This window comes from Stigmatopora argus, chromosome 18, assembly GCF_051989625.1.
Source record: "Stigmatopora argus isolate UIUO_Sarg chromosome 18, RoL_Sarg_1.0, whole genome shotgun sequence".
Classification (NCBI taxonomy): domain Eukaryota; kingdom Metazoa; phylum Chordata; class Actinopteri; order Syngnathiformes; family Syngnathidae; genus Stigmatopora; species Stigmatopora argus.
Genome location: NC_135404.1, coordinates 12,863,766 through 12,875,010, shown reverse-complemented (window position 1 = coordinate 12,875,010; position 11,245 = coordinate 12,863,766). Strand labels below are relative to the sequence as shown.

Genomic DNA, 11,245 nt, shown 5'->3' with positions numbered 1-11,245 from the left:
CAGGAAGGTCATGTGCCGCCAAGTCATGTGACTGCGTTTGCTTATTTTGGGGGGGGCTAGCAACATTGCCCGTTTCATGATTTAAGTTCCTTTTTGTCCTGCTGTCCCAGTCGTTCCATTCGTGTTTTTGTCTGCTGTGACTCAGATGGGGCGCTTTTGACTCGTCGCTTTGACTAACACAACCCAGTAAGAAAGTCAACCCTTTTTTAAGCTAGCTTGGACATAACCACCTAGCGTGCTAGACTAATGTTAGCTTCAATTGGATAGCTCAAGAGACAGACCAAGGCTGTGGGATGAAAAAGAGGATTTAAACTTTTAAATGGGGTGTTAAATCTTCCGTTTCCTGTCTCAAACATCCATATTTCATAAAAGTGTTGTTTTTTTCGTGACAAGTTCGAGGAGGAGCACACAAGCGCGTGAGGACTGACATCTTCGGTGACGTCCTGCCATCGACGATGGTAAGTAAGGAGGAGCCTAATTACAACAGGCGCAACAGGTTTTTGTGACGGCGATAGGCGTCCAATCCGTTTGAAATGGCAAGTGACCCCGGAAAACACCAACGTGTGCAGTAGGTGACCTAAAATGAACAGAATGTGACCCGGAAATGCCCCCATATCAACAGGAAGTGTGCAATGAGCAGGGTAAGAACCCCAAAAGCTACAGGAATTCACAGGAAGTGGCCCGCAAATAAATGCCCCCCAATCCACAAGAAGTGTCCGACCAATAGGAAGCCGAGCGGAAATGCCCTAAAATCCGTAGGAAATGATCTGCAGCGAGTGACCCTGCCCTGGAACGCTTATGTTTACGTTGTCTGTGTTTCAGCCTTTGTCCTGTTGGTGCGTCCTGTTGGCGTGCACGGTGTGCGCGGCGTTGGTTTGCCCCGACGGCAGCTCGTGTTCGGACGGAAGCACGTGTTGTGAAGACGTCCTGGGACGCTACGGATGCTGTCCCCTGCCTCGGGTCAGCCGCGCCCCCGCCCGGCGGCCCCGCCTTTACCGTTGCCGCCAACATTTCCCCGCGGGCGGGCCGGGGCCGTACGTCCGGCCCAGCCATTGCTTTCCAATTGTCGCCAACTTTTCCGCGCAGGCCGTGTGCTGCTCGGACGCCATCCATTGTTGTCCGGAAGCTACCGTTTGCGACCTGGAGCACTCCACCTGCACCAACGAGACGGTGACTCTGCCCTGGAAGAGGTCACTTCCCGCTAAGACGGTAGGGGGCGCCGACCCGAGCCGCCCGCGTGCGGAAATGGAACAATTGTTTGGGCGCGTTGTGGAAAAGTGTGGCACGCCTTGCGTGGTCCAGGCCAACGAGAGCGCCGGGGCCGTCATGTGCCCGGACCGGCAGTCGGAATGCCCGGACGCCGCCACCTGTTGCCAGCTTCCTGACGGCTCCTGGGGCTGCTGCCCGCTAACCAAGGTGACGGCCTACGTCCTTCCGGCCTGACCTTTGGGCTACGGCCCCCGTCCTTCCGGCCTGACCTCCTTTGGGCTACGGCCCCCCCTCCTTCCGGCCTGACCTTTGCCCCCGCCCCCAGGCGGTGTGCTGCGACGACAAGCGCCACTGTTGCCCCGAGGGAAGCGTCTGCGATCTGGCCCAGTCCAAATGCGTATCGCCGGGCGGCCTTTGGCGACCCCTGTCGGACAAACTTCCCGCCGTGCTACGCCGGAACGTCTCGCCGCTCGGCCGACGGCTTGACGCCGAGCCCGGCGACCGTAAGAGGGCGCCGATCTCTTTATTGTTTTCAGTTCATTGTTAAAGCGGAGCTTTTTCAAAATGAGGGGGGGGGGGGGGGCTCGCCCCTCTCGGGCCGGCGCCCGGTTGGCGCCCGGGTGGCGGCTCGCTCTCTTGCACCGAATCCGATGGCATCTCCAAAAGCCGCAAAGCAACGGGGCTTTTGTTCCGCCGTCTCGCAGTGATTTGCCCCGACAAGAAGTCGACGTGTCCCGACGAGACCACCTGCTGCCAAATGAGTTCGGGCGAGTACGGCTGCTGCCCCATGCCCGACGTAAGTCTACGCTTGGGTCTACACAAGTTCAAGCTAATGTGACTGACTGCTTTTATTTTTTGCTAACAAGTTGGCCAAAGTCCACATTGACTGTCCTTTGCGTGTAAATGCAATTGTTTCCAGGCTGTGTGCTGTTCGGACCGCCTCCACTGTTGCCCTCACGGCACCGTGTGCAATGTAGCCGCCGCCACCTGCGAGCAGGCGTCCGTCGCCGTCGCCGCCGCCACCGCCCCGACGCCCAAACGTGTGAACGCCTGCGACGAACGAACCGGCTGCCCCCAAGGCGCCACCTGCTGCTTCATGAAGAGCTCCGGCGAGTGGGGTTGCTGCCCGCTTCCGCAGGTGAGCGCTCCGCCAACGTGCTGGCTAAAGCCGCCCGCTGGATTGAACCCACAAACAAAGCCGATGGAATAGGCCGACTGCCGTGTTCGCCGTTTGGTTTGGGGGGGGCTTTTGTGCTTCTCGGTGGACGTGGCATAAGCGCAGGGGACAAAACGGGCAAACCCACGGACTGCTGTTTTTCGGCGTGCGCCCGTAGGCGGTGTGCTGCGAGGACGGCTCGCACTGCTGCCCGGCCGGGCACACGTGCCGGCCGGGTCGCTCGTCCTGTTGGCGAGGACTCGCCGAGGTCCCCTGGTCGAGCAAAACGGCCGCCGTGGCCACCGCCGCCGACGACGTCAAGTGCGACGACAAGAGCGGCTGCGCGGCGGGCACCACCTGCTGCAAGCTGCCCTCCGGAGAGTGGGGGTGCTGCCCGCTCATCAAGGTAGGCCCCCGCCCGGGGTTTGCCCCATCCTTTCTTTTTTGGGTTCTCCCTGTGCATGCTACCGGCCCATCAGAGTTAGGAAATCCCCAAAAAGTAAATGCATTTCTTCATCTGTTATTTTATTTTGAAAATATGGTCCCAGGACCATGCATCGTTTCTCACTTTAGAACCGGGCTACACTCTACTGGGCTATCATTGGCTGTACAGTCAATACTTACGAATGGGGCTATTGCCAACCTCCACTTACGGCTGCCTCTAGATAGGAAATTTCCAGGTTACGAAAGCTTTATATATTCAAATGAGTTCCTCGAGATTGGAAAAAAGATCCAAGTTCCGAAATCCCTCCAAAAGTAAATGCATTTCCTTGGGTCCACACTTGGACCAATTTGAAAGGGTTGAGTTGGTAGTTGTGTGGGGAGGACCGTGGAACAAACGAGAGAATTGACTTTTAGAAGTACCGCTGTACCTACCAAATGACGTTCAAGTTACGGGAAAGTTCCAGAAGCAATTGATTTTGTAAGTAGAGGTCCGACCGTAGTCGCCCGTGCCGACGTTGCCTTTCTCCCAATCTACCACCAGGCCGTGTGCTGCGCCGACCACGAGCACTGCTGCCCGCAGGGCTACTCCTGCAACATGGCCACGGGAACGTGCGAGAAGAAGGCGCCGGACGTGCTGTAGGGGCGCCGCCTCCCGGTAGGCCCTCTGCCCCTCCCACGGGTACCTTCCGTCCCCTCCGATAGGGGCTGGCGTGGCCGGTTCAACCCCCTGGCGCCTTTGCGTGCGTGCGTGCAGGCCATTTGCTGCGCTGACGTGGATGGAACATTGTTGCCCCACCCTCTTTTCCTGCTACCCCAGCGGCGTCTGCGTCCGGAGACCAAGTCTTCTTTAGCCACGACCAGATACGCCCCCCCTTCCTCAAAACAAAGTAGAATTGATTTGATTTGATCATGACTTTGTCGCCTCCGCCACGGGTGAAAGTGTTTCTTTGGGTTCAATTTCAATAAAATCAAATGTCTTTAAGGTTTGGTCTTTTTTCATGTTATGCAATGAGAAATGCTGAAGAAAGTGCCATTTTGTGGATCGTTCTCCACACTGCGCTCAAAGACATTTTCCTCGGCCCGACGCTCGATGACTTGACAAGGCTTGTTAGCTTAGCGCGCGCCGCAGCCTGACATGAGCTTGATGCTCCAAGCAGCTGGTGGCCTTTAAACAGCTGAGCTGGCGTAACGGCTGACGATGGCGGCCCCACCCCCTTTTGGGAAAGCGCCGGCATCTAGGGGGGGGTTTGCAAGAGGGCCTCGTTGACACTTGACCCATAAAGAAAGGTCCGGACGCTCGGGAAGGAGCGCCACTGCCAAACTCGGGGAAAATCGTGGGCCTACGCGAAGGATCCAAACCAGGTCGGTGCTAGTGATCCAAAAGTGTGTGTGTGTGTGTCATTGCTTGCCGACCGCTTCAATTTGTTCAAGGAGGAGGACTCCTCGTTGAAACTAGGGTTTCGCCGTCACGGGGATCGAAACCCTAACCTCCATGGATCCTCGCTCGCTATCGAGGAGTACGAAGAAATAACACACCTCGTAGAGATCTGGTTTCCAATCGCCTACCCGAGACGGTGAGCTGCTACGCCGGTACTCTCTTTTGACGCCGGTGTATTCAACTTCTTGAAGGAGGAACAAGGTGACTGTTTTTAGCTGGTCGGGCTTGTCACTCTGGACTTTGGCATCAAGTCAACGCCTGGCGGCGGTGGCGGCAGTGGCGAGCGGGCGACCCCTCTCGCTCGAGCCATGCTGCTGGGAACGGCCAGAGAAGCCGTGGGACCTTTCAGCGCGTGCGTCGTGGCTCAGGCCCAAAGTGAGTGGAGACGCTCGGCCGCCGCCGCCTCCACCGCCACCGCCACCGCTCGCCCTCACGCGTGCCTCACGTTGACAGGGGAAGACTTCCAAGAGTTCAGCCCCACCCACGTGCGCACTTGCCGCTCGCGACTGCGTCCTCTCGACAGCTTCGGGTGCGTTGCAGATGACAAGCGTCTCGATATGGACGCCGTTCAATGCCCCCCCTTTGCTAGCTCCTCCAGCTTTTGGGGCAGCGTGGCTTACAGTCAGGAAAAACTCTGAATATTTGCCACCGCTGCCTCTTACGTGTGTTTCAGGAAGGGACGCGGGCAGGCCGGGAAAGAAGACTCTCACGTCGCCGCCGGTCCCGATGGCTCCCCGTCATCCGACTTTGCGCCCACGTTACTTTGCCACGTCATCCCCCCGCCCCCTCAGTTTATGGACGGCGCGACGTCGTCGGACGACGACGACGACGACGACTCCGCCGGCCGCCGACCGGGGCCGAGCGAGAGCGAAGCCGCGCCGTCGTCCGCTTTGGACACCTCGTCTTCGTCGACCGAACCGGAACTGGTTTTCGCCCCTTCGCCGGCTGGCAGAGACGTGCGGCTTTGTCCGGCGGTGCCCCCCATCTCCTGTCGCCGCCGCCCCCGCCACCTGCCAGACTGGAGGACAAACCACAACCGGGGCTTTGTGGCGGACCGTGGCCGTAAACGCGCAACACCTAAAATGGCATTGAGTACGCTTCACCTCCGTTGCTTACCATGCACTTATCGCCACGTTAAAGATGGCCGTGGATAGCATCCGCCTCCATGGGTCGCAATGCGGTATACTAAGTTCCTTGGCCCGAGTTGACAGTCTGCGTCTTTCCCTCCGCAGCGGGCGATCCGAGCGGCGCCCGGGTGCGCGACCAAGTGGACGGGCGCGGGGCGGCACTCGCCGCCGCGTCTGCCGTCGTGCGCTGGGTCAGCCCCTGGAGGACGGCGGCGGCGGCAGACGAGGACTCGGACGCGGGAGAGGCCGACCCGCTCGCCCGGGAGCGGGAAAGCCCCCCCGCGTCTCTGCGGGACGAGCCGGACCGCTGTTCCGACTCGGACGTGGACATCTACGTGGGAGAGGAGGGCGACTGCCTGGCCCACCATTGCCAGGGCGACTCCTGGGACCACCATTACGAGGGCGACTGCGAGGACGACTGCGAGGACGACTGCGAGGACGACTGCGAGGGCAACAGCCGGGGGCACGAAGACAAAGACGAAGAGGAGGACGAGGAGGCTGACGCAAAAGAAGCCTCAAAGCTTTACCTCCGAGCTCTGCTGGATGTCTTCCCTCTGTTGCGGAGAGGCCTGCAGTCCGGACGGGGGGGCTCGGAAGCCCGGCCGGGAGACCCACGAGAAGGTCGGTCCACCTGAGGTTTGCTCGCAAACATGACCACTTGAATTCAGGTCACTTTTGGGGGAAGGGCGGGGGCTAGGGGGCATTCCAAGGTCACTTCCTGTTCATTTGGGGCCGTACGTTGTACGTTTTTGCAAGATGCGGCCCACCTGACCCCGGAGCCACGAGACCACCCTCCTTCCTGCTTCAGCAGCTCCTCGCTGGCCTCGTTAAAGGTACGCGCGTCCACGTGTGGGTGTCCGTGCACTCTCTGCAACGCTGAATTTTTTGGTTTGTTTGTTTGTTTGTTTTGCCCGGCAGGACTCGGATTGTTCATCGGACGACGCCGGCTCGGCGCCGGAGAATTTGCCTTGGGCGGGGCTTCGCGCCGTGACCGAGCCCGACTCGTGCCCGCCATGGACCTGGCGCGTCGGAGGCGGCAAAGCCCAATTTCCGGTGAGCTCGAGCCGGCCCCGCCCACCCGCCCGCTTTTGGCGGAAGGCGCCATTTCTGCACCAGCGCCGGCCCCTACTTCCCTAGCCTAAAAATAGCCAGCAAACAAATCAATGTGGGTCATTCAAATGGAACTTCCCGTGTTGAAATGATGTATTTTTTGGAAACGATGTTTCAACTCTATGGAATGAATAGGTTTCAACCCTCTTTGCACACTCTGTTGTTGTTGATAAGAAAAAAAGGGTTCGGGTCTTTTGAAAATGACTAATCACAAACATCAGTGGATGCCCACTTTTCAGAGCATAAGAATCCACAATACCCTTTATTATTGGACAAACACATTTTTAAAAATTCACATTTTCAAAAAAGCTGACATATCTTTTATTTTATTACTTTTTTTGACGTAACGACTTATTTAGCTCATTTGCTGCTTTCGGTAGGTTAAAATGACCCAGAGGCGCTTTAAAAATCAACTATTGTTACCCTGGCCGCTCAGTAACTCTGGCATTGTAGCCATTAAAACTACTACTATAACTACTCTAACTACTACTACTCAATCGGCTTTAATGTTATTTCATGAAGTCACATTGGGCGACACTGACGATGGTAGACGTCTAATCCGGGCTGGCATTGAATGAGTTAAGAGTTATTCACCTTTGACTTGTCTGTTTGTAATAAACATAAATGTTTGTTTTAGTCTCGAATTTGAGGGAGTGCTTGTTTGAAGGCGTTTCCTACCCAGAGGCCCATCGAAAGCTCTTTTCCTTGCATTTCCGCGACATTTTGTGCAAATTCCACACGGCAGAGCGGGCGGCCGTTTCCTGATTGGATGGCGGACATCAAGAAGGCGGGTCCTGAGTGACACTTATCACGCTGCAATTGGCTCGTGCCTGATAGTAGGAGGTTCCTCTGCGCCGGCGTCAACCCGGCTGCGCAAGAAGCCATTTTGAACTAACGGCCAATATAACGGAAGATAACGTAAACATCCACAAGAGAGCCTTGGAAAAAGGTAAAAATGCTCCCGAAAGCCACGGCGCAGGCCCGGTGCCCCGTCGCCTCGAGCCCGAGCGCCTCGGCGTCCGAACCGAGCCGTTCAACCGAGCTTTTAGCGCGAGGTCACGTTCGCCTCTCCTTCGCTGTGACGCGGCACTTAGCGGCTAACATTTTGGAGCTACCGAGGCCCGTCTCGCCAATCGTTGTTTCGCTTAGCCCGCTTGGCACAAACGGGACATATGCCCGAACTAGCCGAAAACGAACATCCAAGAGCGCGGGGCTCGGCGAAAGGGGACTTTTCCGGTGACACCGTCCGCTAAACTAGCCGAACGAGTTTGCGTATCCGCCCTAAGGGTAGAGTGGCTAGCTTTAGCAGCGACGCTAGTTTTGGCCCGAGCTGCCGGCTGATGAATCGTTCCGAAAGACGCCCGCTATTGTTTGCCACTCTTTGTGTGCTATTTTATGGCGAGCCTGCCGTCGAGGGTTCGTTTGCTCCCCGAGTTGAACGATTGAAATGATCGGTTTCGTTTGGGGGACAACAGGCCGCTCGCCCGCTCCGACCGATTAGTCAGAGCTGACAAATGTCACTTTTCAGCAGCGGCAAATTTCCCCCTCGTAGTGTTTGCCAGCCAAAAGTCAACTTTGGAATGTCCCCCACGGTCAACATAGGCAGCCCCCAGTTTCCAGATGTTAACTAACCCACGAAGCCTAACCATTTCCTTGTTCCTCCTGCCCAGCGTCGTCGTCATGGGGAATATGTTCACCACCGTTTTCAAGGGCCTTTTTGGCAAGAAGGAGATGAGGATCCTGATGGTGGGTCTGGATGCCGCAGGGAAGACCACCATCCTCTACAAGCTCAAGCTCGGAGAAATAGTCACCACCATTCCCACTATCGGTACGTAGAGCCGCCGACTTTTGCGCGCCCGTCGCCGCCGTCCTTCCCTTCGCGTACTTCTCGGAACGGCAAAGGAGCGCATATTCGCTTGAATGTCGTTAAAGTCGTCGCTAAGACGGCTCTGCGACGTCCAAGCCTTTTGAAACGGGAGGATGGACCAGCGTTGGTCCCACCGCTTTGAACGGCTTGGGCAGGCGCCCGCAAACGACGGGACTCCTTAACACCCGAAGGACGATAGGTCCTCTATCGTCGACAAGCGGGCTCTTTTTTTGGAATTGTTGCGGTTTAACGGCTCGGGTAGGGCCATCGAAAGTTGCAAAATAGACCTTGAGAAGGACGCGTTGCGCCCTAAGCCCGGTTCCCGCCACGTCGTTTTAGTGCCGTCGACGACCCGGAAAACGATCCTTGGGCGCTGAAATGAAGTGAACTGGACTTGATCCGCAGGTTTTAATGTGGAGACGGTAGAATACAAGAACATCAGTTTCACCGTGTGGGATGTGGGCGGTCAGGACAAAATCAGGCCGCTGTGGCGCCACTACTTCCAGAACACTCAAGGTGAGTCGCCGTCGGCGCCGCCGGACCCGCCGACCGATGGCGAGCTGACGGACGGGGGCCCGCCCCACGCGCAGGTCTCATCTTCGTGGTGGACAGCAACGACCGGGAGCGAGTCAACGAGGCGCGAGAGGAGCTCTCCAGAATGCTGTCGGAGGACGAGCTGCGAGAAGCCGTTCTCCTGGTCTTTGCCAACAAACAGGTGAGACGCCCACCGAAAGCCGTCGGCGGTTTCCGCGCGGCCGTCCGTCGGAGTCCGCCGAGTAAAGCGGTGCTCCGCCCGAACCGCGTCGTTGCGATGGACGTCCCGAGCGACGTGGAAGGCACTAACGGGCGTGTCGTCCCCGGGCGGGCGGGCAGGACCTTCCGAACGCCATGAACGCGGCGGAGATCACGGACAAGCTGGGCCTTCACTCCCTGCGCCAGCGCAGCTGGTACATCCAGGCCACGTGCGCCACCAGCGGCGACGGCCTGTACGAGGGCCTGGACTGGCTCTCCAATCAGCTGAGGAACCAGAAATGAGCGCTCGCCTCCGGCCGACCGACCGACACGACGCGCCTTTGTTGTTTCTTTGTTCTCTCCCCGCGAGGCGGAGCCTGACTTTAAGGGTTCCGCGCGATCCCAAAACACCCCCCGTCCCCCAGGTCCGGCTCCCACTTTCTCCCCCAGGTGTAGAATCCCGCTTCCTTCCTCCCTTCCTCCCTTCCCCCCTCCCTTCCGCCTCCTCGCTCGTCTAGGGGGTCGTCGTGGGCCGAGACGGGAAGGACGCCGGCGTGCCCTTTTCCAGCCGTGCGGCCGGCCGACCAAACTCCCTCTCGCAACGACCCCCGGAGGAAGCATGGTTTTCATGGCCCCTCCCCCTTCTCCCATCCCCGACTGTACGAAAGCTCCTATCGCTAGATGTCACTTCACTCCCGTAAGAAGCATTTAACCTGTATCAGGTCACTGTCATTCCTCATTTCTCCCACCCCTCTCCCCTCTCTCCCCCCCTCCTCCCCGCTTCCCTCCCCTCGAGCTGTCCATCATGAAAAACATGCTGTCTCTGACGCCGTGACCCCGCCCACCCCTCACAGCACAAGGCGCGTCGGCGGGAGGAGTCCAGAGACGAAGGAGACTTTGTGACGAGCTTGGTTGTCAAATGTTTTTCTTCTTCTTCTTCTTCTTCATCTTCTCCTTTTTCTCCTCCCTCTTCTCCTTCTTCTGGCTGTCGCTCGATCTCCATTCTCTTTGTACTTCTGAGTGCGCAAACAACCAAAAGCATCCCGGGCGCTTTTGGCGTCATCCGTGAAAATCCAACCAAGAGCGTCCGGCAGCCGGGGGCGGCGAGACGGCCCCCGCCGCCTCCGCCGCTGCCGTGATTGTAAATGTGTAAACTGTTTGTGTGGGCTTCTTTGAATACGCAAGAATAAAATCAACCAATTTGAATCAGCCCTCCCCTCCAAAACAAAACTTGACAAAGCCTTTTTGCAACGTACTAAGCGAGTTGTGCCCGCTCGCCGCCGCCCTGTGGCGGGCGACAGAGAAGCACAAGTGAAGAAGGTTCCTTTTACAGCGCAGGTAGACTTGTTTTTTTTTTTTTTTTTTTCTTAGGCAAACTAAAGCTTGATTTCTCCTTTAATTTCATGGCGTGACTTTTATTTAATTGTCATTTTCAAGATAAATTGTAAAAAAAAAACCGTTTCAATTTTCATTCTAATAAATGCGTATTTGTGCAACAAAGTAGTTCACTGAAAGGTTGAGGTTGTTTTCTTTCATTTTCCTCCACGTACATTTGTGCAGCCTTAATGTGGGAATCTAAATAAAGTTTCAGTGATTTTGAAAGCAAATGTCAAGTGATTAAGCAACCAAGACCCCCCCCCCCCCCTTTCCTCCCACTTGAAATGGACGGGGCGTCTAGCGCCGTCATTCGCCGACGATGGCTTTAAGACAGGAGTGTCAAACCGATTCCGACCTGTCGGCCAGTCCGTTTATTTGACCAAGTAGTATCTCCTAGCACCTAGCTCCTCTACACACCTGTGAAATGTGTAGCAGGCAGGTCAGGGCTTTAAGCCTCCTGCTGACGGACTGCTGTAAACAAACTACCACTGTGGTCGGACTCATCTCAGGAGGGGATGAGTCGGCCTACAGAGATGAGGTCAACAAACTCTTTGTGTTGCTCGGTGAACAATCTCACACTGAACATCACGAAAACTAAAGAAACAATCATGGACTTTTGCAAACAGCACAGATCTGGCCCCACTCCTCATAAATGGAGTATGTGTAGACAGGGTCCAGTCCTTTAAATTCCTGGGGGTCCATGTCACGGATAAGCTCTCCTGGTCTTCATACACCACGGCAGTAGTGAAGAAGGCCCAGAAACGACTCCATTTCCTCAGGGTACT

The 11,245-nt window shown here is 56.7% G+C and overlaps 3 protein-coding genes across 4 annotated transcripts; all 3 read left to right on the top strand.

Annotated features, from left to right (window-relative positions):
- The first annotated feature begins 7 nt into the window (after positions 1–7).
- On the top strand, positions 8–3,791 carry grnb (granulin b). 2 transcript variants are annotated; one of them, XM_077625136.1, is made up of 11 exons: positions 8–186; positions 394–458; positions 823–960; positions 1,087–1,209; positions 1,303–1,416; positions 1,535–1,712; positions 1,914–2,005; positions 2,129–2,347; positions 2,544–2,771; positions 3,351–3,464; positions 3,564–3,791. In XM_077625136.1, the coding sequence occupies exons 2-10, from the start codon at positions 456–458 to the stop codon at positions 3,447–3,449; spliced, it is 1,194 nt and encodes a 397-aa protein (XP_077481262.1). In that variant the 5' UTR covers positions 8–186; positions 394–455; the 3' UTR covers positions 3,450–3,464; positions 3,564–3,791. The 2 variants fall into 2 exon arrangements, with proteins under 2 accessions (XP_077481262.1, XP_077481261.1); XM_077625135.1 differs by having other exon boundaries at positions 3,351–3,791.
- Positions 3,792–3,961: 170 nt separating this feature from the next.
- Positions 3,962–7,042, top strand: LOC144093152 (uncharacterized). The gene is made up of 8 exons (XM_077626469.1): positions 3,962–4,171; positions 4,241–4,348; positions 4,439–4,622; positions 4,701–4,776; positions 4,921–5,339; positions 5,480–5,995; positions 6,131–6,207; positions 6,293–7,042. The coding sequence occupies exons 3-8, from the start codon at positions 4,556–4,558 to the stop codon at positions 6,509–6,511; spliced, it is 1,374 nt and encodes a 457-aa protein (XP_077482595.1). The 5' UTR covers positions 3,962–4,171; positions 4,241–4,348; positions 4,439–4,555; the 3' UTR covers positions 6,512–7,042.
- Positions 7,043–7,287: 245 nt separating this feature from the next.
- On the top strand, positions 7,288–10,597 carry LOC144092403 (ADP-ribosylation factor 1-like). Its single transcript, XM_077625138.1, has 5 exons — positions 7,288–7,433; positions 8,155–8,312; positions 8,757–8,867; positions 8,942–9,066; positions 9,225–10,597. Exons 2-5 carry the CDS (start codon positions 8,165–8,167, stop codon positions 9,384–9,386), a joined length of 546 nt encoding a protein of 181 aa, XP_077481264.1. The 5' UTR covers positions 7,288–7,433; positions 8,155–8,164; the 3' UTR covers positions 9,387–10,597.
- Positions 10,598–11,245: the final 648 nt, after the last annotated feature.